This window comes from Aspergillus pseudotamarii (genome assembly GCF_009193445.1).
Source record: "Aspergillus pseudotamarii strain CBS 117625 unplaced genomic scaffold BDV38scaffold_93, whole genome shotgun sequence".
Classification (NCBI taxonomy): domain Eukaryota; kingdom Fungi; phylum Ascomycota; class Eurotiomycetes; order Eurotiales; family Aspergillaceae; genus Aspergillus; species Aspergillus pseudotamarii.
The window spans coordinates 18,060-40,722 of record NW_022475107.1 but is presented as its reverse complement, the minus strand read 5'-3'; the positions used below and the strand labels follow the sequence as shown (position 1 = coordinate 40,722).

The 22,663-nt window shown below is 47.1% G+C and overlaps 10 protein-coding genes across 10 annotated transcripts; 6 read left to right on the top strand and 4 right to left on the bottom strand.

The window, feature by feature from the left end:
- Positions 1-121: 121 nt before the first annotated feature.
- Positions 122-472, bottom strand: BDV38DRAFT_288152 (uncharacterized protein; the record flags this gene model as incomplete). The annotated part of the gene is made up of 1 exon (XM_032061003.1): positions 122-472. The coding sequence occupies one exon, from the start codon at positions 470-472 to the stop codon at positions 122-124; it is 351 nt and encodes a 116-aa protein (XP_031908063.1).
- A 1,089-nt stretch (positions 473-1,561) lies between these two features.
- Positions 1,562-3,467, bottom strand: BDV38DRAFT_275473 (uncharacterized protein; the record flags this gene model as incomplete). Its single annotated transcript, XM_032058036.1, has 4 exons — positions 1,562-1,684; positions 1,838-3,019; positions 3,175-3,379; positions 3,412-3,467. 4 exons carry the CDS (start codon positions 3,465-3,467, stop codon positions 1,562-1,564), a joined length of 1,566 nt encoding a protein of 521 aa, XP_031908062.1.
- Positions 3,468-4,763: 1,296 nt separating this feature from the next.
- BDV38DRAFT_225889 (basic helix-loop-helix domain-containing protein) lies at positions 4,764-6,641 on the top strand. The gene is made up of 2 exons (XM_032052854.1): positions 4,764-4,981; positions 5,041-6,641. Exons 1-2 carry the CDS (start codon positions 4,918-4,920, stop codon positions 6,315-6,317), a joined length of 1,341 nt encoding a protein of 446 aa, XP_031908061.1. The 5' UTR covers positions 4,764-4,917; the 3' UTR covers positions 6,318-6,641.
- A 434-nt stretch (positions 6,642-7,075) lies between these two features.
- BDV38DRAFT_288149 (uncharacterized protein) lies at positions 7,076-8,088 on the top strand (the record flags this gene model as incomplete). Its single annotated transcript, XM_032061002.1, has 5 exons — positions 7,076-7,332; positions 7,423-7,507; positions 7,558-7,722; positions 7,777-7,881; positions 7,936-8,088. The coding sequence occupies 5 exons, from the start codon at positions 7,076-7,078 to the stop codon at positions 8,086-8,088; spliced, it is 765 nt and encodes a 254-aa protein (XP_031908060.1).
- Positions 8,089-9,101: 1,013 nt separating this feature from the next.
- On the top strand, positions 9,102-11,538 carry acuM (gluconeogenesis transcription factor RDS2). Its single transcript, XM_032052855.1, has 7 exons — positions 9,102-9,407; positions 9,526-9,548; positions 9,701-9,718; positions 9,834-10,122; positions 10,186-10,943; positions 11,009-11,205; positions 11,256-11,538. The coding sequence occupies exons 1-7, from the start codon at positions 9,194-9,196 to the stop codon at positions 11,305-11,307; spliced, it is 1,551 nt and encodes a 516-aa protein (XP_031908059.1). The 5' UTR covers positions 9,102-9,193; the 3' UTR covers positions 11,308-11,538.
- A 231-nt stretch (positions 11,539-11,769) lies between these two features.
- BDV38DRAFT_288147 (uncharacterized protein) lies at positions 11,770-14,671 on the top strand (the record flags this gene model as incomplete). The annotated part of the gene is made up of 15 exons (XM_032061001.1): positions 11,770-11,818; positions 11,885-12,100; positions 12,158-12,323; positions 12,400-12,520; positions 12,574-12,820; positions 12,871-12,944; positions 12,994-13,081; positions 13,138-13,189; positions 13,241-13,276; positions 13,322-13,547; positions 13,597-13,724; positions 13,774-13,919; positions 13,967-14,245; positions 14,306-14,442; positions 14,495-14,671. The coding sequence occupies 15 exons, from the start codon at positions 11,770-11,772 to the stop codon at positions 14,669-14,671; spliced, it is 2,142 nt and encodes a 713-aa protein (XP_031908058.1).
- An 8-nt stretch (positions 14,672-14,679) lies between these two features.
- BDV38DRAFT_262517 (uncharacterized protein) lies at positions 14,680-15,562 on the bottom strand. Its single transcript, XM_032056105.1, has one exon. It carries the CDS (start codon positions 15,269-15,271, stop codon positions 15,038-15,040), a length of 234 nt encoding a protein of 77 aa, XP_031908057.1. The 5' UTR covers positions 15,272-15,562; the 3' UTR covers positions 14,680-15,037.
- A 2,218-nt stretch (positions 15,563-17,780) lies between these two features.
- On the top strand, positions 17,781-19,074 carry BDV38DRAFT_297369 (sodium:calcium antiporter; the record flags this gene model as incomplete). Its single annotated transcript, XM_032063113.1, has 2 exons — positions 17,781-18,084; positions 18,157-19,074. The coding sequence occupies exons 1-2, from the start codon at positions 17,917-17,919 to the stop codon at positions 19,072-19,074; spliced, it is 1,086 nt and encodes a 361-aa protein (XP_031908056.1). The 5' UTR covers positions 17,781-17,916.
- An 878-nt stretch (positions 19,075-19,952) lies between these two features.
- BDV38DRAFT_262515 (uncharacterized protein) lies at positions 19,953-20,270 on the bottom strand. The gene has a single exon (XM_032056104.1). The coding sequence runs from the start codon at positions 20,214-20,216 to the stop codon at positions 20,013-20,015; it is 204 nt and encodes a 67-aa protein (XP_031908055.1). The 5' UTR covers positions 20,217-20,270; the 3' UTR covers positions 19,953-20,012.
- A 46-nt stretch (positions 20,271-20,316) lies between these two features.
- BDV38DRAFT_288145 (Zn(II)2Cys6 transcription factor) lies at positions 20,317-22,657 on the top strand (the record flags this gene model as incomplete). The annotated part of the gene is made up of 7 exons (XM_032061000.1): positions 20,317-20,468; positions 20,523-20,818; positions 20,877-21,190; positions 21,243-21,323; positions 21,398-22,005; positions 22,056-22,238; positions 22,294-22,657. 7 exons carry the CDS (start codon positions 20,317-20,319, stop codon positions 22,655-22,657), a joined length of 1,998 nt encoding a protein of 665 aa, XP_031908054.1.
- Positions 22,658-22,663: the final 6 nt, after the last annotated feature.

Below are 22,663 nucleotides of genomic sequence, written 5' to 3'. Positions count from 1 at the left end.
ATTCACCAATCAGGTTACAGGGTATCTTGAGGGACCGCCTTTTTCCAACAACTCGTATCTTCTTCCAATGGCGAATCGTGTGAATTTAGAACGCATATTTCGTAGCAGGCGAGCGTCAGCCTCATGATAGCCGACCATGATCCAGGCAAATAGATGTCACCATAAACGGGCCATCCAACCCTAGTCTTGAGGAATGTTGAAATTGTACATGGATGCGTACTGGAAGGAAACAGGATACGTGGACAATTTCGGCAGGGCCAGAATTCGCCGGAAGACCGTAGCGATCTTCTAGCCAGAAAGACTTATATTCGACTGTGCCGAGCGATCCGGCAGTTGATGAGGTAACAGACCTGGGAATTTTCACGAAGCGGCGAAGCTGCAGACCAAGCTTAGCTGTCATGAACCAGCCCAGTTCCTTCCAGACGACGTCCAACGTAGTACCCTCGAACCCGATCCATGATGATGTACGCATTTTCTTGGTACTTAATTATCTTTCGTATGGAAGGAACACGGATCCCAAGCTGGCTGGCGACTTCGGTAGCCTCAAGGCATCTTCGACCTCCGAAGGCTCATATTGCTTGGCTATGAGATTCGAGGAGAGCTTGAATACCCACAAGACACGCACGACGGCGAGGATACAATGTGATGAGCCAGCTCCAAGTCCGTGTACCCCTCTAGCAGCTCTTCAAGAAAGGCTAACGTCATAGCCTCGGCATAATATAGAAAACGGAGTGGTGAAGACACTTATCTTAAGATAAAAGCGAGAAGTGTTCAAAGCGAATTCAGATTTACTAACATTCCCGTCTCCGCCACGTTGTAGCGTCTCATATTGGGAGCGAAATACAGAGTACATATGTACAAGAAACCAGCATCATTTAACACTGAATTTATCCTGTGGGTTAGAAATAGTTACTTAGTAAGTATTCAATAGAATTCAAGAGCAGCCCAGCTTACCTTTAATACAATAGGAATCACCTTAGAGCTAGAGTTGCTGCTAAGTTTTCCAGAGAAAGAAAAAACAGATATGGACTCCAGTCAAACACGCTGGACTTCATTAATATCATGATAAAACCATAAAACCCCAGATGAACTCTCAGCAGAAGGATCAAACCTCATATATTAGTAAGATCAGTAACTAGGCTACTTGTGTGCTTATCGGTCAAGATCCTGGAATGTTGATGTGGAGTGACCTGGCAGGAATTGATATACCGCTACATAATATCCTCACTCTTTTATTTGGCGACTTTCGTTAACGTTGCGTGGTTAAAACAAGAGACTTGGAGGTAGGTATTAGGTACCTCGGGAGATATTCTGGCACTCAATCTATTCTCCATGCCTAGAAAGACGGCATCACATCTAAACTCTGCTTCGAGTTGAGCGCATAGGCCCATGATATTGATTTTACCGTAGTACAGTACTACAGGATCAATGAAAGGGCAAAAGAAGGCTCTATATTCTTCTAATAATACAACGGGGAAAAAAAAAGCGCCTTCCATGACGTCCAAGACGTCGAAGAAGATTCTGGGTATGACGCATTGTCGTAGTAAGCTCTATTTATTCATTATTTCAGGACACTCGTTGCAATCCTGCCAAAAACGCCTCTTACCATGCCAGGCCGCTCTTGAAGACAAGTGAGAAGAAGAGCGGCACTGACAGCGAAAGTAATGCGCTCTCGATGTTGGTACTGAGGACCGATTAGCATTCATTGAATTCTGGGATTACACAAGGTATGACGGGGAACCAGCTTGCAATTATAAAATTGCAACACAAGACGAGGTGCCACACGGGAATTGGGGAACATGTAGGTAAGCAATCAAACGGAGTGAGTGAACCATACCTGCTTATCGTAGAACCTTGGGAGCACAGTTGCGGCAGCTCTAGGTGCCACAAACAATGCTAATTCCTGCCGTTTCGAGGGGCTTTCTACAAGTATACTCCAGCCGCACATCAAACATCCAGCTCCAACGCAAAGCCCGGAGTCCCACATCATGGGGGTTACCACATCTCGTGAGAATACCCTTGGTCCGATTCTGGTTCTGGCGAGACAGACGGAATAGTAAAAAATACTCACAAACGAAGCAAGAAATGCCGATGAGCGCAAGGCATCAGATACAGCCCGGCGGAGTGACAATATCGAGTTCAATCTCCGGAGACGAAAGGCAATTTGTAAAGGTATATAAGTTGCACAGGAAAATCCAAAAGTTCGAGCGAACCGAGATACGGCGTGTTTCTCACAGTTAGGGCCACAGCTCATGTGTACCATTTCGCAGGGAATAGGAACTGTTTTGGAGGGATCACCCCATTCTATAGGCCAGCCGTAGTCCTTGCACATGGACTCGAGTAGAGGCGCTTGCCCCGTGTCTTTCCCATACACGAAGACCCCTCTCCTGGCCCGGCGAAGTGCTTCAATCAACCGTGAATCCACCTTGGCTACCTCTCCAATCCATTTCCCATAAGACTTTGGCAACCTTTCGGGGAGGTAAAACCATGCCCACATCACGACTGCTGCACTAGCGGCAAATACGCCTGAATCCGCAAGCTTTGGTGCCAGAGATTCTGCCCGACTCCAGCGACCCCGAGTGCTCCGCCACCCTCGCCATCGAGCCCACATGATGCAGGCTACGAGATCCACTGCTCTGGTAAAGCTAAAAAGCGTCAGATCCATCGTCCTACCCGCAAATTGAGGCCTATTATGTATTGTATTCTTGCTTCCATGCTGCCTCTCAGCAGCTTCGTTATTTTCATCGTCAGCGAGCGTCCTTTCATCTCCTTGTAGCCTAATGGGTCTTCGGTTCAACAGCTCAAAGCTCAACCACGCGGATAGAAAAGCACAGACAAGTCGACATAAACGCAGAAAATTGGCAGATTCTGATTGACTACATTTGAAGCCAAGCCTTTGCCTTAAGAGCTCAGCCAGCCGAAAAATGACTAGGGGAAGCACCGTCGAACCCCCAACAAGAGAAGCACAGAATGTGGGGAAGCTCTCCAATCGTATTGCACTCGTCAGTGCACGAACTAGCTGTGATCCAAGTGTTAGTCTAAACCGTCTATCGAATTCTGTGTTGGCAAGTAGATCACGAAGCGCAAAAGCCATATATGGGTCAAGGAAGGGCAGATGCCAGATGATCAAGAAACATTTCAATAATGTAAGTATCCACTAATGGAACGACCTACCACTCTGCACTTCTGTTGATAGTTCAAGTCATTCCTCCAAACTTCCCGTAAAGACGATATAACCCTCGGAGTGGTGGAGGACAAATAGCCAATGACATACGCACGCAAGATACTGTGACGATACACAAGCAGCAGTCCAGTCAGCAATCTCAGCAGCACCCCAGAAAATGTAACGTGTACCAGCGTTCTAGATCGTATGCGACGCCTGAACTGCATCACAGTTAAGGTAATACGTACGGTTTTAGCAGTTGAGTTTTATTTCGGCCTTTACCCGTGAGGCCTGTAGAATCCATGGTCTTCAGAACTCCATTCAATGGCAATTTTTCATGACCACTTCTCAGTAGAAGATGGTTACGACACCGATCAATATCACCCTAAACTATATAGGGGTGTCAGGAATCTCTCCTAGCCATGGATAGGCGATCGTTATACATAAAGCATGGGCAGCGAGACACACCTTTCAGACGAGGTGTACCTACTCCTTACGGAGAACTTAACATGGATCGCTGGGTCAACCCAGATCTCTTTGAGGCAACAATCGGCAGAGACCATGTAAATTGGACGAGATTACGGAATACGAAATGGGAAAACTAGCACAAACACCTGCTGTGGCAGCAGCTCGAATAATTCCTACCTGATAACGGTCTATTGGTAGCGTTGGTGTGACTTAGCGTGGAGCCGTGCAACGTAATCTTGAACCTCGGTCCTTGAGGACCTCCAAAGCACGTCTGTTAAGGCTGGTTCAGGGGTAAGACTAAACCCTTGGTGGCCGATCCTCCATCTGTCAGCCGCAAAATTGGGTGGTACGTGAGTCGTCCCGCGGGATAAACCCCGTGGGCCTCCGGGCCGTACGGAGTACACTTGGTTGTGGGCCGAAGAGAGCGGAACGAGGAAAAGAGTAGATGGCCAATACTCCCCCCCAAAAAAAGAAGTAGTATATACAAAGTCTTTTCCGAATAGTAATGCGAAGGTAAGGGGGGACTGAGGGGGAGGGGTCTGTAAGGTGTTATACTGGCCTGACTTATGGACCAGGAGGAAGGGAGGGGAGAGAGAGAGAGAGAGAGACAGCAGAGTGGCAGAGAGCAGACAATTCATGCAAAAGACATGGATTTGAGACCCTCTTCTAGCGGGATTGGGAAATAGGACCGAGCGTCACAATACCCCGGTATTACAGAAACTTTAACAACACTGAGAGACACCAGTGGGGTATTTTTGGTATGGTTTTTACGTCACGCGACCTTTTTTTCTGTTCGAGCGCGAGAATTTTTGCATGTGATCGAGTCGAAAAGACCGACGGATTCCACTCCAATGCTACTACTGCTCTCTCCACCATCGCATATCCCCAGACGACTAACTAACTCCTTCCTCCCTCTTTCCCATATGATATCAATGCGGGGGCCTTTCTTCCACCAGGCCAACCTTGTCCTCGTCTAATGCTACTGCTCTGTATTGTGTTTGATTAATACTTACACTCAAGTCAACTCACATATCCGTGGTTCGGGTTTTCCAAAAAGGCCCTGCTCGTACATCAAGGACAAGACGAGCCCGAGGACTCCACTTATCGGTACTCTTATATGACCCCGGATTTTGAGGGTACAAGTCCAGACCATTGACCGATCAAGGCATGCTCACGTTGCTCTCTCGACGTGGCTCTCAACAATAGAGTAGCGACACAAGCAAAAAACCATTACCCCTCCACACTTTACTCTGTCGCTCCTTTCTCTCTCTCTCTTTCCCATTAAAATGAATATGAACGCCCCTCAGGCTCGTAGTGGACGAGATAGCCCTCAACCGGGACCATTTGGTTGTACGTATAACCGAAGTTTGACACATAAATACCTCAATCTAATCGCATTCACCTTACAGATTCCTTTCTTTCGCCTATGGATACTCCTTACGAACCTGCACCTGCGCCTCCTCCCGGGCCAGCCCTTCTTGATGATAACGAGTCTAATATGCTTGATAATTTCTTCACGACAATGAATTCCAACCATTTCACGAACGACTTCTGGCTACAGGGCCAACAGAACAAGTCACTTGGGCCGACAAACTTTGAATGGTCAGATGAACTGCCTCCAACATTCGAAGGCTCCACAACCTCTCTCTCACAACCGTCACTTCCTCACCGTGGCCTAGATAAATCTGGGATGGACATTTTACCTAACCATTCAAATTCGGATATCTTTGCGGCTGCTTCCATGCTCTATCAGAACGGCATGAATGGGGCTGGACTCGTTCCTCCTTTTGCACATCACCCATTCTCCTCTTTTCCAGAGATGGACTACAATAATGCCCGTTTGAATGGTCGCGTAAAACCCCAACAACCACAACCAGTGTCATCCAAACAATCGAACACGTTTACTGGTGCACGTACACCGATGGCTTATCACACGTCGGAAATGCTCTTCGATGTACGAGATCCAATATCACCAGAGCAACAAGCCACTGCTAAAGTACGGCCCCTTCATTGGGGTTCTGATGTCAGCTTTATGGACCAAGGATATGTGGCACCGCCTGATCAGCCGAACGTAGAAGAACAGACGCAGGAGTTGCTTCGCCATCTCGAGTCTCTTGAGCCCCAAAGCAGTGCTGCCAATACTCGTGCACCAAGTCCGGAACGTATCACCGGCCACCACAGTGCTCATTGGACAGGACCAGATGCAACCGGGCCACTCGGTGATTTACGCAGGGAATACAGGGACAGCATGGAAGATCTATCGCAGCCTAAGAAACGGCAAAGGACCTTGATCAAAGAAGAAGAGGATGAGAATTCGGAGGATGACTCGAAACCGAGGTCAAGAAGATCCAAGAGTACGAGCTATGGCAAAAATCGGCGAATGTCAACTGAGACCATCCGAAAATCGAAAGTTCAGCAGGGTGCCAAACCAGCAAGGGAGAATCTCACAGAGGAACAAAAACGCAGTAATCACATTTTGTCTGAGCAAAAACGCAGAAACTTGATTAGGCAGGGATTCGATGATTTGTGCACGCTTGTACCTGGGTTGAAGGGTGGAGGCTTCAGCAAAAGTGCCATGCTTACGCAAGCTGCAGACTGGCTAGAGGAGATACTTCGTGGGAATGAGATTCTAAAGGCGCAGCTAGCCGATATGAAAGCTATGAATGGCTTGGTTATGCCTCGATAACGCGTATGTCTATTATGCGACTATGACCTACCTTTTCTTCTTCCCACCCTGTCGAACACTTTTTCGAGCACAGGCAATTTTACCAAGTTCTCTGAGCTGAAGCGATTAGCGATTTAGGCGGTGTACATTGTTGAAAGTTTGATTCACGGGGCGTTTATTATCTGGCGATCATGATCTATCCCCTAAGATATCTATGTGTTCTCCTTCCCTCCTGTTCTTTCAAGCCTGTCTCGTTGCTGTTACGATGTGCTTCATGCCTTATAATACCCTTGATTGCTCAGGCCTAAGAGCCGAGCCTTATGATCTGTGTCTTGTACGCATAATAGGAAGCTGATATATATTCGGCTATAGAGAATGCATGCCCTTGCATTCGGGCATGGGTATTAAATGTGTATTTGTATGTAAAGGCTTTCATAAACAGACAATCTTTCCAAGTTCTACTCTAAAGTAAGACAATCAAAAGATACATACGAGAAATCAGAGACACAAGAAAAAACCGCCGAGGAGCGTTTATCGTAGGATACGCAATAGTTCCAAACGTACCTGCAGCCGTCAGCTGGAGTGCCCCACGGGGCGCTCAAACTAGTTTAGCGTCATTCTGGTTCTCTGGCATGTGACACTGCAGCAAGATCAACGATCGCGCGTTGATGTTGACATCGATCCACATCACTACCACAATACCTTCGTACCTTTTCTTTGTCATTATTCAATTTGAAACTGGCCTAAGGGCCTGTAGCTCTTCGATTAATCAAGTCGCAATGCCCCCGAAACGAAAGAGCTCCGGTGATGGGCATGATCAAGACGACATGCGCAAGAAGCGCTTTGCTTATCTGAAGCCCCAAGTTCGTCGGGTCTCTGAACGAACGATCAAGTCTAAATGGTCTACGCTCCCCGAGCCAATGCAAGAGAAGGTTCGCGATATGTTTCGAGCTCTCGAGCGCCCGGTCATAGTTCGTCAACAAAATGAGCGAAAACGCATTGAAGCGCAGGCGGCAGTTCAGGCCGTAGTGAAGAAGTATGCATTTCGAATCTTTCTATGTCTTCTCCTATCATGCCTTCTGTTATTGGTAAACTAATGACCTAACTTTCAAACTTTTCTCTCTAGCCTCGGAAAGCGCTTACCTAGAATGCCATTTCCACCTGTAACAAAGGATTCGGTTTTCGAGTACGAGGCTGCACTTAAAGAACACGTACGAAGCTTCCTCGACTGCCTTAGCAAACCAATACTGATACTCGACAGTCTTCCCTGGAGGCGAGCTTGGCTACCGTCACTGACAGCACTGATCTCTTGAAAGCCGAAATCGAAAAAGAGGAGGCATTACTTGCGAAGGAAACGAAGCAATTGCAGGAAATGGAGAAGAATGCTAAGCGGGCAGAAGCAGAACGGAAGAGGCAGCTGAAAAATGTAAGCTGACTGTGTTGCTGTGAAGCCGCGGAACTTGTCACTGATGATTGAAAGGAACACCCCGTACTTCGACAGCTCAGCGTTCCTGGTCAGCAGAGTCAAGATCATACTCAGTTCATACTCGCAGGCGAAAACGATTTTCAAACTACGTTTGATGAGGTAATAACACGGTCTCCTCTCATTGCCGGGCTGTCATTAACGTGCTCTCTTTAGCTCGAAACCGATCCTGGGGTAGTGGACTTGTTAAAGCAGCTGAATGGGCATCTCAAATCCATGCAGAGTAATACAGCTCCTCTGGCAGGCCTAAGTGAGGCGATTACACGGTCTCAGACCGCCTTGAGCCTGACTTGCCGGCCCGAAGAGTGAACTATATGAAACTTTGACCCGGATTGGGATTTCATCAAACTTGATGTCGTATTACCTCAGCTACAGGGTCGCCCGAGTCAGGCTGGCCTATCATTCAGCTGAACCTTCCGGTTCGTAGTGCAGGTGCATGACTGCAACGGCTTGGCCCAGGGCATAGACCATTGAAGAATGGGCTGATTCCTGAAGAATCATTTCAGTACTACGCATGTGATGGGCGTAATTTTCCTTCAGCCTTTCTGTATGAGCGTGCTATGAAAACGCCACCAACGGGGCACTTAAGCACCAGCCATCATACGGTTCGGATCGCTAGTCTTTACACAGAATGCATGGTTCGGTGGAGGTTGGAAAGCCCCTTATTCCCACGGGGAGATTAGTCAGGTAACTTGGTCTAGTCTAGATCATGGGAGTTAAATCTGGCGCACTATGACGAGGTGGCTGTGCGTCAGAGGTACTAGTATGGAGCAACTCCAAATGTGGAAGGCCTGAGCATATGTTTACATTAGAACGTGCTATGTTCTTTTCTGGTGAACTTAGAATGATGAGTCTTGGAATACATCAGAACACTCCGATACCTTGGAATACTAGAAAGCATAATTGGTATATAACTTAATTCAACCTAAAGGGTATGATTCAAGTGTATAAGGTGGTCCAGCCGAGGTACAGCTGTGTCACATATGGACATGCAGAAATGCTGGGTTGTTGAATATCAAGTTTTGGGGTTCCGAGGGAGAGTTGGGGAGGTTGAGGAGATTTATGGTGTCAAGAGAATGCATCGGGACATCTTGGGGCGTTTCCCGCAGCTGAAATGCGGAGGAGCTCGGGAAAAGATACAACCCGTCCGGGTGGAAGTCCCGCACACCAGCGGGGAAACCTTGAGAGTCGATCGCAATCGCCGTTCGCGTGTATCATCATACCATACATACATACTTTCGCGCCACGACAGACTCTCAAGTATTACTTTCCTACAATGCATTCGAGCTTTCTCTGTCTTTGAGCGTTAGTTAATGCCTGCAAGTTCCCACCGGACTCTTATCTGTGTCCCCCCAGCCGATAACGACAACGAAACAGCCTGATTCTGCGCAACCGCTTTTGCGCCCAGTGATCAATGACCGAGAAAAACGCTGCGCAAACGGGCACGAGACCCGAACACTCCGGCAATGGTACCTTAGGAAATCTGAAGAACAATATGGCCGAGGGAGACGCTATCAAAATGGACTCAACCGCCAAAGATAACTCGCGAAATTCTCCAGCGTCCAAAGGTGAAAACGCTGCTGCGGGGACTCACGCCAGCCCCAAGAAGCGTCGCAAGGTTAATCATGGTAAGCAAACAACCTCGACATGCATTTGTACAAGGATAATGGCAGCGGATCCTCACACTCCCCTTGCCGTTCCGCGGGCATGAAGTCCACGACGCTAATCCTGTTGCCACTCTTTTAGCATGCGTCTACTGTCGGCGATCGGTAAGCCTGTTCCCTTGACGCCCCTTTCAGCAATACTCGTCGTCTGTCCGGACGTCCAATTTGCTTCCCCCCTCGCAAAATCAAAGCAAGGAGTAAATAAAACCACTCGGAATCTATCTGCTGACGAAAGGGCAATTCTTCACGTGGTACAGCATATGACTTGCGATTCGGTACGACTTTTCCTGAACTTTACCATCACAGCTCACCCTTGTGAAACCTCTTACGGTTGCCTTGCACGAGAGTTGCTGACACTTGTTTTCTTTTCTTTCCCTTTGGAAAATAAAGGAGCGGCCGTGTACAAGATGTATAAAGCGCAATATTGGCCACCTGTGCCATGACGAACCTAGAGAACCTTCGAAGCGCGCTCGGAGTGAACATGAACATTCTGTAGCAGATGACGAAAGCGTGCAGAACAATGACTTTTCGAACGTCCTTCAAGGTATGACTAGTAATGTCGATGTCCAGGATGCTGCCGGTCAGCAAATCCTCCCTAATGGGCTTCCATCGTCGTCTGTGCAGCACGGCAATCTCCCCTCTTCTTCAGGCCAAGCCCCCGGCGCAACTTCCCAGCCACGTAAGTCTCCCAGTAGGTAATTTTTTTTTTGTTAAGGTTGTTGCTGACTTCTACCTCATCAAGTTCTCGGTTACAATGATTGGCTTGGCGGTCAAAGCCAATTTCAGGATATGCACACTTTTCATCCTTCGTATATGTTCAATGCTCCGGAGGTCACAAATGAGTACAACCTTCTTGGTGACTTCCTGAGTAACAGCCTCTTGGATGATGGGTCTATGTTCCAGAATGATGATCTGCAAGGGATTTACTCTGATCCGACGTTGATCAGTTCGATGGCAACACTCGGTGGGGGACCTAACGCGGCACTACTCCAGCAATCGCAACCGCCGCCGTTGACCCAGAATCAACCTTCTCAGGGCGAATCAATCCAAGGCCCGATTAGTGGTGCGGTAAATGATAAAGCACGGGAAACGTATTACATGACGGCAGCAGATCCCTCCGGGTCTGATCCACCGGAAGAGCGAATGAACAAACTCCTGAAGGCTAAATACGATGCCGGCCTTCTCAGGCCGTTTAACTACGTAAAGGGCTATGCGAGGTTAAACCAATATATGGAAAAAAATCTGCAGCAAGCCTCGCGCCAGAAGATTCTCCGACAACTCGATAAGTTCAGGCCAAAGTTCCGAGAGAGAATGCAGAGTCTGACGGATATCGAACTCATCCTTGTTGAGATGTGGTTTGAACGGAGCTTGATGGAATACGATCGTGTCTTCGCTAGTATGGCGATTCCGGCTTGCTGCTGGAGGCGTACGGGTGAGATCTTTCGAGGCAATAAGGAGATGGCAGAATTGATCGGAGTCCCAATCGAAAGTCTAAGAGATGTAAGTCCGGTGATGGTGGTATTGGTCGTCTTGAAGGATTAAGCTGACACGTTCTCGTGTACTAGGGCAAGCTGGCCATTCATGAAATTATTGTGGAAGATCAGCTTGTGAGCTACTGGGAGAAATTTGGAGCAATTGCTTTTGATAACACGCAAAAGGCAATGCTCACAAGCTGCACATTGAAAAGTCCTGACTCTAATTCTCCTGGCGATGGGATCTCTTGCTGCTTTTCATTTACAATCCGGAGAGATCCGCACAATATGTAAGTGAATATTATGCCGCTATACTTTCCCTGTCTGACTCGCAATTTAGTCCGTCTCTTATTGTTGGAAACTTCCTGCCATCTCAACGAAAGAGTAGATGAATTTATGTCTTGATTCCTTGTTTCAATTTGCTGTCGGCGTAGGACTTTTGGGGGGTTTATTGATTTCGAATGGACATGCTCGGCATGTACGCCAACCTAAGCGCTTTAGCAGCTGAACGCGCTGGAATGTTAAGCCCATCTCATACATTTCGTTAAAATTGTATCATACTTCACTCTTTCTCCCTACTGCTCATAGCGGGAGCAGCAATGCGTTGGGATTTGCTTGCCTGAATTTAATACCTGAATAACGTGATGGTAGTCTGATCATGTGGATGGCCTTCCGAAGAGGAAGACCATCTGAAATTATAGGGTGTAATATAATCCAACAACTATGTCACAGGACACATCTGAGTATTAGCTTCCAACTAGCAATAGCTGGTTTCCCTTTATATGAACATTCTATTTGATAGTCAGGCGCGCAAGATCATCTCTTACAAGAACTAGACTGCTAAGTTCGAGGACATGGCAACAGCATCAAGCAATTCTGAAGCCAAAGCCGAAACAATATTAGGTGAGCGGCCTTCAGAGTGCTTCTTTCATTGATTGCGGAATGCCTCATTTCTGACACATTACACAGAACTCGCTAAAGAACTACTGCAACACCTGCAGAACAATACCCATGAGGGCGCGATCTCAATGAGCGATGCATTCTACTCACTGGATGAACATCTTGGCCACTTTCCTCTACTCACGGCTCCTCCGATTACTATCCGTCGCCAATTAGCCGCCCATGGAGCAAGGTTGTGGAATATATCTGTGCAGATGATATCGATTGTTGGAAACATCACTCATTGTAAAGGTATAAGAAACTTGTTTACAATTAACGACATCGACTGACTCGTTTTTATAGTGAGCGCAATTGCGTTATTCATGCTTGATTGCGCTGCGCCAAGTCACGGCTCAGGTATATTAATATATGATGTGTTACAGATTTCTGGAGAGCAGATCCTCATGGAAAGGTCTAGGAAGCCGAAGAGTGCTGGAAGCAGCAATAAAAACCGTCCAAAGTTGCACAGGTACTCCCCTATCGTATTTTTGTCTTCCAGCTAGATGTTGATTAATGGGGCCAGAACATGGGTTAATTGAACTAAGCCAAAAGATTATCGAGATAATAGCTGTTCGCTTGGATAGACTTGATAGATCGACGGATAGCTCGGATAAGGTGCAAATAGCATCAACTACGGTGGGGTATTATATGGCTCGGGTCCATTTGGTAAGTATGCAAGCCCCAGGCGACTATATTCAGCGCTGACATGCTGAGATAAGGCCTGGCTGCAGGGGAGGCCCGATATAGCAGACCATTTGTTTTCGAAGATACCGGCGATAGCTACTGCATATGGCCAGAGACGTGTCCTTGAGTTATGCTATAAGATCGGAAGTTTTGCTCTCGATGACCGCCAATATGATAACGCAGCGAAGTGGTTAGAGAGGGCCTTGTCGGCTTGGGAGCTTTACCACAGTTGTATGGCCCAGAGCATTGACAATGATGAACTACTCATTTTACATGCATCTAGTAGGGTTCAGCCAGATCGAAGTCTTCATATGAGAGTTAACGAAGCGTAGTCCGAGCAAACCTCCAACTCGAGAGCTTAGTCGCTAAGGATCGTCTGCAGAAAGCCCTGAACCTAATTGAAAAGGTAAGGGACTGACAGTTACTGGAATAATTAGTTTTGACCATGTTTATAGAGGTATGCCCATGAGTTTGCTGTCAAGGCGCTTCAACTTGAGATTTTAAGCAGAGAAGGACACTGGAATGGCAATGCGTATCTTCAAGGTGGGTGAACACAAAGTATAAGGATACATGTTTCGATGCTTATGACGGGCTTCAAGTACTACGAGATATGCTAGATATACTGAATCCCAACGAGGCAGAGTTAAAAACGTAGGTGACTCACCGTGGCTTATAGCATAAAGTTATCTAACAAAGGCACAGACTAGTGTTTTACCTCCAGAAAGTTCGAGATCACGAGTGAGTAAACCCTAATATATGAAGCTATAGACTGATAGAAAGCAGGACAAGTTTCTATGTGCAAGGACTGCAACAGCTTCTAGTCGAAAAGCTTGCTACTTCCGATCAGCAAGAGTGGACTGAGCGAATCTTCATCCTCTTGATCTGGACGTTGACAAATAGTCGCCTCCCCATGCCGAACAGTAGCAATATTTTGTGTGATACGACGAAAAGAATATCCAAGTGTGGTCGAGGTTTCTTGAGCGAGGACGCCACAAATGCTTGCCTGATTGTAATAACCCTATGTGCTATGGGGCCCAAGCTACTAACACAACTTATAGCTCATATGGAAATACGTCGATATAGCATCGTCCGAAGGCAATCTCCGTGTTGCAGAACACTGGTGCTCCTTGGTACTCGAAGAAGCGATGTTTCAACGTTCTTCAGAAAATAAAACGATATTCGTCAGGTGAGTAATAGTTGTTGATATGGCTTATCAGCACTCTAACAGGAAGTAGAAGATATATAGAATGTGCATCGGATACTCCAAATGTGTCCGCGGCGTACAAGCTACTGGGCAATATGGCAGATGAGTACAGGAAATGCCCTTCAGCGCTATACCTGATTTATAAGGCGGCATTAAATAACAAAGACTTTACTCAGGGTAGGGGGTGGACATTCGCTGTACATACATGGTCTAACTATGGCAAGGGCACTTTTATCTCGATTCGCTGTGTCAGCTGGGTGCAACTGGCAGATCATACCTCTTGCCATGTGCAGCAGAAGCCCTTCGATCTGGGCAAACCTTGCTAGCAGCCAAATGTGTTCAGCATGTAATAGATAATCTAAATGACAGCTTGCTGGAACTAAAGTATATTGCAAGCCTCTTCATAGCTGCAGGTTGTCTGGTCTCAGCACAATTAGGAAACACGGGAACGGTGGAAGAGGCTAATGGGCTTTTAGCTCAGGTTATACGTGTACTTGAAGCAGGTACGTCATGGATCAGACAGCCACAGTACTTAATGCTAAATACTCAAATACGGGAAACAGCTCACAAAGGTGAACAAAATACCGTGTTTTCGGCCATTGAACTTGAATGGCTTTCGCAGAGGAGCTACAACATCGCTGCTCAAGCAAGCGCGTGCGATTCCAGGCTAGTGATACAGTTATTGGATCTGTCGATGCAAGTATGTTATTATCTGTCTATGCTATTGTGGATTGCTAATGTTGGATTCCCAGTTCACAGACTTGCAGAGGGAGACCATGACTTGCGAGAAGCAGTCCGGTCTATGGCAACACTATCTGCGCTGCGACAGTATCAAGATCTTTAGAATCATTAGAGAGGCTCGCAAGGAGATGGAGCCCTTTTTGAAGGCTTGTTTGATCCTATTCACCAAGTATTATTTTAAAGGTTAATGGAAAGCAGCAACAACACTATGAAAATGTCCGAAAATTTGCTCAGCACTACCGAACTTACATCCGGAGCCGACCACAAATTGAGAATACAACTGACGAACACAGTGAATGGCTCCAAAATTATCGGAAAACCTTATCAATTGACCTCGAATGCGCGATATTCTTCAATCAATGGGATCATGTGCCTTCCATAATTGATGAGTCTAAGAGCATAATTGACGAGAAACTCGGTTCTATATTTTTAGATTGCGTCCTCCGTTGCGGAGCTTCGGCAACATATACTGTTAAGTCTGTTGAGGTATTCGTTATAAAACACTCGATACTCTATCAGTTATGATACTACATGGGCTAACGGAATATTCCATCCTAAGAGAATAGTACTTGTCCTCCGCACCTCCACGTCTCCGTACCTAGATGGCGCAACAGCCCGGGGCGTTCTTCCCCGCTACATCCATACCTTCTTCCAACTCTCTTTAGACGCATCAGAATACCGCCTCGCTGAGTCGGCCCTTGATCAGGCTTTGGCCTCAGCTTGTGACCTCTACGGTACGACCATGCACTACCCAAGCGATGAAATTCAGTGGATGGCAACAATGTCATTTAATCGAGCGGTGGATCTTTATTTACTTTCTGAAAGCGACGATTGCCGGCGATGGGCAGAGAAGGCCATCAAATTGGCTGATCTGGGTGAGAAGGACTGTGCATTGTTGGGGAAGCTATTGAGAGAGAAACTTCAGAAATTGTCCTAGTACATTGTTTGTTCTGTAGACTAACCAATTTCGACCACTATAAGTACTCATAGTGGGCTTAACCTACGTGAGATTGTCCCAAGTGCTATGGGACTGTGAGGGCTAGAATAATGATAATATGCTTTTGCAACAGCCTATTGAGCCAGATGGCCAGCGCTATCCATGCTGAAAGCACACACATCTCTGTAGTGCACGTCTATCACCCCTGAACCTTGTGTTTTTCTCGCGGAATGGTTCATTTCTCTCCCGCAACGAGCATCGAAGTTTATCCAGGTATGTACTACTAATGACCGGCTTCGTTGTGGCGCCGTGATGCCCCTCCATTGATTACTCTACAAGTACACTGAGTATAGCATTCTAGCCACCTACCTGATCATCGCCAAATACCGTTGTAATTGGACGATCAGTCTACATTGGATTACTGGCTGCCGTCCTTATTCACTACTAGCTACTGTGAAAGCTCTCTGTTACCTATATTTGTCCCTGCCTGAAATCAAGATTCTGTTACTCAGTAGCTCAATTCACTGCCCAGCGCCTCCCCTCTCTCTTCACCCCCCTTCTTCTTCCCTCTTCTTCTTTCCCCTTTCTCATCCCCTTTCTGTCTCCTTCTCCTCCCAATTTCATTCTTCCATCCTCAACGTCTAGTCACGGTTATTGCGCGCGCGTTTCTTGCTGTCCACTTTTCATAACTGCCCTTTCCCAACACATGAGATGCTAAGATACATTTCAGGTTCCCAATCGGGTGGTAGCCAAAATGAAAGAGGATCCCCAGAAGCTGATCCTGTTAAAGACTCGGCATGTCTTCAACTACAAATGGATGGACAGGACCGTGAAAGAGTTTCGTGGGAAGAAAAAGGGGAAGAAGCATGAACGGAATAGTGACAAACTAGAGAATGACAGCTTTCTGGTTATCTAGTTCACTATGAAGGGTGGGATGGACTCGAGATGAGGACACTAAGGAGTGCGAAACCAACGCGTGGATACCCCTGACAAAGCTACGGCCCGGAGATAGAGTTTGCGGAGCCATCAGTTGCGGTGATGAGAAGCAGCTCAAACCAACAGTGAACTCACTGCAGAACGAAGTTAGATACAATAAGTTCGCTGAACAGATACCTCTGTCGCACCCCTCACGCCTCATGAGGATGAACCATCCGGTGATTAGGCTCACGGAGCAGTTCCGTTACTGCCCTGTATTCGCTTCGTGGCCAAATTGGAGAACTTATGTGCAGATGTTGCAAAGCCACGAATCTACCAATGCGAATACGGTCAATCCTCGCTTTCTAGCCGCCATCAGAGACATATACAGCCTTGAAAAGAGAGAGAATACAGATCTGGGCAATATCGCTGTGAGTGTTGAAGGCTCAAGCTGTATTTTCTGATGATGCGTCGAAGTCACGATACAATGATGCTCATCGTCTGCATATTCTTCGCCTACCCGTAGCGAACAAAAAGCACAGCGGATACCCTGCCAGCGATATTACTATCGTGACCCCTTACCAAGCTCAGGCTGCCCGTATCCGTCATTCATTGTTTCGGATGAAACAATATGGCCTTTTGGATAAGACGGATATACCCAAAGTAGCAACGACATATTCGATGCAGGGCAAGGAGTCCAAGGTCATACTATAGGACTGGGTAATATCAAGCACGAACAACCTCTCTGATATGGGTTTTACTGTTGACGAGCATAGAGCCACTGTGGGGTTAACTAGAATGACAGAGGTTATGGTCAATTTGCTGCCTGAATCGGTCGGAACTGGTCTGAAAGCCGTCTCTCCCAGAGGGCAATATAATTAGTTAGGGGAAAGGATCAGCTCGAAAATGCCCTGCCTATGCGAGTTTATGTCGTGGGCGTAAAGCAAGAGGATTGTGCTCACGGTACAATGTATGATATCCATCTTCTACACGTCGAGTACCACAAACTAATACGACTAAAGGCCCTTCTGAAGAGGATATTATACCAACCCCGAAGGAACCCATGTAGGTTGTCCTGACCTCAAACATCTAGCACAGAGCACGAGCACCAAGAGTAAAGGCAGTAGCTGTGCTCTGCGTCGGGTTTTGGATGTTCGATTGGCAGCCTACACACACGCATATTGGGTCTGGCTTTGAGCGTGGTGAACGGATGGAGCATGGTAACTGTAGTTACGATTAAATCGGCTGCGAGGACCCTTTGACGTGACGAGTGACAACCACTATGTGGATAGTTGGCTTTTGCCGTCATATATCGGTCGATACAATCGAATTTTTGTAACTCAACTGTACCAACCTATAAGCATGGGGTATATTTAATCTTCATAAACAAAGAGAGAGTGTCTCACCGAAGCTTCAATCTTGATCTTCACTCTCGCGATGCTGAGTCAGAACCTTTTCCTTCCCACATTAAACCAGACCCTTTCCTTCTACGGAATTTAATACAACCAGACAAATCTCTCATAACCCGCATTGTAATCCCTCAACATCGATGACAGACAACGGAAATAGTCTGCACGCGTCATGGACTGGGATAAATTACTCTACAATGCAGCGGTATTTGCTGCCGGGGTATTCATGCTAGATTACGGCGCTGATAAGTTCATTGACCACACCGTTATTATCGGCCAGCGTCTGGGAGTTTCCCAGACCCTTATTGCTGTACTGACTGCGGGTGCTGAATATGAGGAGGTATGTACATATATTATGCATACGGTGGGATGTGCTCTTGTTCTTATGACTCTAATACTGTGTTGATTACAGCTTGCTGTAGTCATTGCGGCGGTCCTGCAAAAGCAATCGCCCCTTGCACTAGGGAATGTGATGGGCTCCACCATTTCGAATATCTTAGGCGCATTTTCCCTTGGCCTCTTACTCCACCCTGGGCCGATAGTTTTCGATCAGAGTGCCAAGGTATATACGGCGTTGCTTCTATCAATCACAACCGCTTTCTCCATCCTCGCTTACTGCAACATGTTGAACAAAATCACCGGTGGCGTACTACTGGCGATCTTTCTAATGTATATGATATGTACTTGCTATGCAATTCATAAAGGAGTGATGGAACCTCCAGAAGCTTCTGACAGCGACAGCGACAATGATACTAGCGGCGATGAGCATTCTTATCTCTCACCTAGGCTGCAAGGTAATATAGTGCAGGATGAGTCGGACACATCTCCTCTTCTCACAAATGAGGAGGTCCTTGACTCGAAGAAGCGCGCTCCACGCTCACTTTTCTATCATATCTCCCAACTCATCATGGGCTTGTTAGCGCTCACCATCTCTGGTTATCTGTTGTCACGCAGTGCATCGGTAATTGCAGATTGCTTTCACCTCTCTGGGACTGTCGTCGGCCTCACAGTGGTGTCATTCGCTACTACGTTACCGGAAAAGATGGTTGCCATCATCAGCGGCTCTCGTGGACACAGTGGCATTGTGGTAGCCAGCACAGCAGGAGGCAATATTTTCCTTCTGACTCTGTGCGCCGGGGTTATTGCTCTTGCAGGACTCTCAGCGGACAAAAGAGACCGTGTCCTGCTCTTCGAACTCTTTTCTACCTGGGTATCATCCGTGATGCTCTTTCTGGCTGTCTTTGTCCGCGCAAGTCGTGCTGTAGGCGCTCTGTTCCTGGTGATGTATGTGGCTTTCTTGATCCTTGAGTTTACTGTGTATAGAAGATGAGTACAATATATCCAATGGTCATGTATATACAAGGGACCTAGTGCACAAGACATTCAAAGGGAATCCCGTGGTCTCTAAACTTGAGAGATGGATCTATATAAAATGGATGGTTACTGATATCATACCAACCAAAGGCATAGACATGCCATGTATACCCGATCCAAACTAGGGTTTATACGCACCATGTCCCGTTCATGTCAACAACTGCCTTTTTCAATCATTCCAACTTAACTATTCCTACCCCTAAGTAGTATCAATAGTTCGTATGTGACACTACCTGTGACTTGAATTGACATTCAGCATCTTGGGATGATTGAAGAAAATCCAATTTGGAAGAATGTGGGTGGCAATCCCGTCTTTGCCTTGTGAAACGCTGGAGCGATGTCATTTCTACAACGACGACAATCTCGCCTGAAGAAGTAACCACCGATTTGCCACTTGTAGCCTGTGTACAAAATGAAGTAGCGCTTCAATGTCCTACGAAGAATAGCATATATGACTGACTATGCTGTCCTCCCCACGCTATGACCTTTAGCCTTGCTAGTGCATGCTATGCGATGCTGGACATCAACTGGCGATCGAGACAGGACAGCATTGCACACCTGGTGGCACATTCTGTCGCAAAATGTCTCACTCTATAGTAGAGAGACAAGCTAAAAGTGTGGTAAGCAGATTCCTAAGGCTGGACAAGGCTGTTACCCAGCTGAGACCAAGCCACTGCAACGTGTACGGGGTAAGTAACACCAAGGACGTAATAGGCCAGGCCATTGCTGTGATACATCCAAAGGACCTGAGCGCAGAAAGTGCCACGAGATCGTCGGTTTCCTTTCCTACTCGTCCATGTTTGGAATCACAGCCCTTGATTCATGAAATGATCGGCAGCGTATAAGTTCTATAGATCGCGCCCGCAGTGATACATGTGAAGGATTACATGATAACTATCTTCTAAGATACCTAGAATGCCAAATATCTAAAATCCAATGAATTGATAAGCATGGCATACCAAGTGGTATCGCAAAGATCTTCCAAAGCATTGGATGCGTACTATATAACTTAGGGCATGGTGGTTGAATAAGGATGTGGGGCACGGAGTTCGCATCCACCAATCGGAAATGGGTATACCACAGCCCGGAATGTTCCATGAGAACAATTCCGAGGTACTCCGTACGAAATAGACGCTCTTCCCCAGACTCTCGGCAACCCCAGTTCATATTACTTTATCGCAAAGATAGCCGATCCGTCATGTCGGCACGTCGCCATCGATCGGCAGTCGCATGCCAACACTGTCGCCAGCGTAAAGTGCGCTGCAGCTTTACGGTTACTGGCGTACCGTGTATTGGTTGCACGCAAGACGGTACTGAATGTATTATCCCGCAGGCAAAAGCGCAAACAACGTAAGCCCTGAGCGCCACAACATGGCTAGAATACCCAGAGCTGAATGCAAATAGACCTCGGATCCGTCAAGTTGTACCTCATATACGGCAAAATGGTCCGGAGAACAGCCCTCGGATTGCAGAGGAGTCTCGCAGGTCGATGCCGTCCCGGCCTTCTGCTCCAGCAGATGCGTTCACCATTGCACCGATTACCCAACAAATAGAACGTCCAAAGTCAGTGGGAGGTGGCAATAATATCGATACATCTCCAGACGAGAACAGAAGCCTCGATGAGGAGCGTACTGGGGCAGAGATAGCAACTGCGGCACTAGGGAGAAACAGGAGAGCGGGCCAGGCGCCGTTTTATACTGGTCTGTGTCCCAAGTCCTAAGATACCCTTAATGTTGATATGACTGACCTTTTGGCCAGGCGAGTCTCCGGGCTTCGGGAGTGTACTTGACTTATGCTCGCCACCACAGCAGCCTGTCCAACGGCATATTTTGCTTCAGCCTAAGAGATCGACTCCGCTGTCTGCTGAGGACCGCGAATACCTTCAGTATAAGGGCGTCTTTAACCTGCCTCGGAGTGATACGTGCGATGAGCTTCTCCGCGCATATTTCCATCACGTGCATCCTATCTTACCAGTCGTTGATGTGACATCAGTACTCAGCTCTTATCCTAGTGGGGAAAGCAATCAATGTAACCTCCTGTTGCTATGGAGCATGTTCTTTGTTGCAGCAAATGTATGTCAACCTCCCCTTTCTCAGCAATTCCTTCTACTGATATTGATTGTAGTATATATCTACCGATACGTGGAAACAGGAGGGCTACTCATCGAGAAAGGCAATGAAATACGATATGTATTCTCGTGCCAAAGTACGTATTCTGTGGCTTGAACCGACATTGAGTACATCATTATCGGGTTGGCTAACTGGCTGCGTAACCTCCAGTGTATGCATCATAACAGTGACGAAACTGACAACACTGTTCTATTGCAATCAGCTCTTCTCTTGGGATTCTATCACTCGGAAGTAGACCTGCATATGAAACCATGGTATTGGACTGGTACAGCAATCAGTCTCTGCCAGATCATGGGTTTGCATCGCTGTCCATCTTCAGCCTGGTCGAACTCCTCAATACCCGAAAGGCAGCAGCGTCTGTGGCGTCGTCTTTGGTGGAGTTGTTTCTTTCGAGATCGTTGGCTAAGTCTTACAATGGGGAGACCCCTCAGAATCGACCTGCGTGACTGCGACACAGCAATGCCATCTTCTGTCGACATGCTAAGCGACATGACCGGACTACCTGAAGCAGTGACCAGTGCTTACATACCGACTGATTTGCCACGATTGGCAGACTGTTGGGTAACGATGATTCATTTGAGTAAGCTCCTAGGTGACGTCCTCAGCCTAAGCTACCGACCTTTCGGGCCTCACCCATCACTTCAGCAGGTGGAAGCAACCGAGGCAGAAATCCTGCTATTTCAATTTCCGGGCAATCCCACCACAGACCAAAGTCGTCTAGCAACCTTTTATGCGTATCATCTGCAGTTACACTACCAGTTCGTATTATTCTTATCTACACATTCGAGTGAGGTGCTAATCATGATAGAGCTTTACTCATTACATTCTACCGCCCTTTTATCACTAAGGCACCAGAAGGGCTACCGGCGGCTCAACAACAGGCGTGGCAAAGTCAAATACGAAACAAAATGGACACCGCTGCCCTACAAACAAATTCTATTGTTGATAACCTAGCTCGTGAAAAGCTGCTAGAATTCGGGGGCCCGATGACGTACGTTCCTCGCCTCTCTTCCTTCTGCTAATAAAATCCCCTCTGATTGCCATAGACCTCCATTGCTCGTACCAGCTATGCAAGTGCACCTTCTCAACTGCAAGTCGTCTGATGGTTTTATTCGGCGGTTGGGCCTCAACAAGCTGGAACTGTGTATGATGATCTTGGAGCAGATGCAGCACACCTACCCATCTGCCTCCATATTTCGAGGCATCTTTCTCGGAGCTATACGCCAGCTCTTCCCTGATTATATGGCTCAACCGTCCAAGCCAGAGACATCGGCCCCTGATTACCCTATCCCGCAAGATGCCCCTCTAGATGATCCGGCCGCGTCCATGGTGATCAGCGACGATGTCATTGAAGCACTCATGAATGAAGCGTCTACCTCTAATATCTGGGAGACATTCAATTGGATGTAGTTAGAA

What these genes read in the sequence shown, in the direction of transcription:
- BDV38DRAFT_225889 (XM_032052854.1), top strand. Translation starts at nt 4,918, where the DNA reads ATGAATATGAACGCCCCTCAGGCTCGTAGTGGACGAGATAGCCCTCAA. An exon ending in TCAACCGGGACCATTTGGTT is followed by an intron (nt 4,982 to 5,040) that starts GTACGTATAACC and finishes TTCACCTTACAG; the next exon opens with ATTCCTTTCTTTCGCCTATG.
- acuM (XM_032052855.1), top strand. Translation starts at nt 9,194, where the DNA reads ATGACCGAGAAAAACGCTGCGCAAACGGGCACGAGACCCGAACACTCC. An exon ending in CAATCGAAAGTCTAAGAGAT is followed by an intron (nt 10,944 to 11,008) that starts GTAAGTCCGGTG and finishes CTCGTGTACTAG; the next exon opens with GGCAAGCTGGCCATTCATGA. An exon ending in CGGAGAGATCCGCACAATAT is followed by an intron (nt 11,206 to 11,255) that starts GTAAGTGAATAT and finishes CTCGCAATTTAG; the next exon opens with TCCGTCTCTTATTGTTGGAA.
- BDV38DRAFT_262517 (XM_032056105.1), bottom strand. Translation starts at nt 15,271, where the DNA reads ATGACATTGTTGCCATCCACTGAATTTCATCGCTTGGGTAGTGCATGG.
- BDV38DRAFT_262515 (XM_032056104.1), bottom strand. Translation starts at nt 20,216, where the DNA reads ATGGAACATTCCGGGCTGTGGTATACCCATTTCCGATTGGTGGATGCG.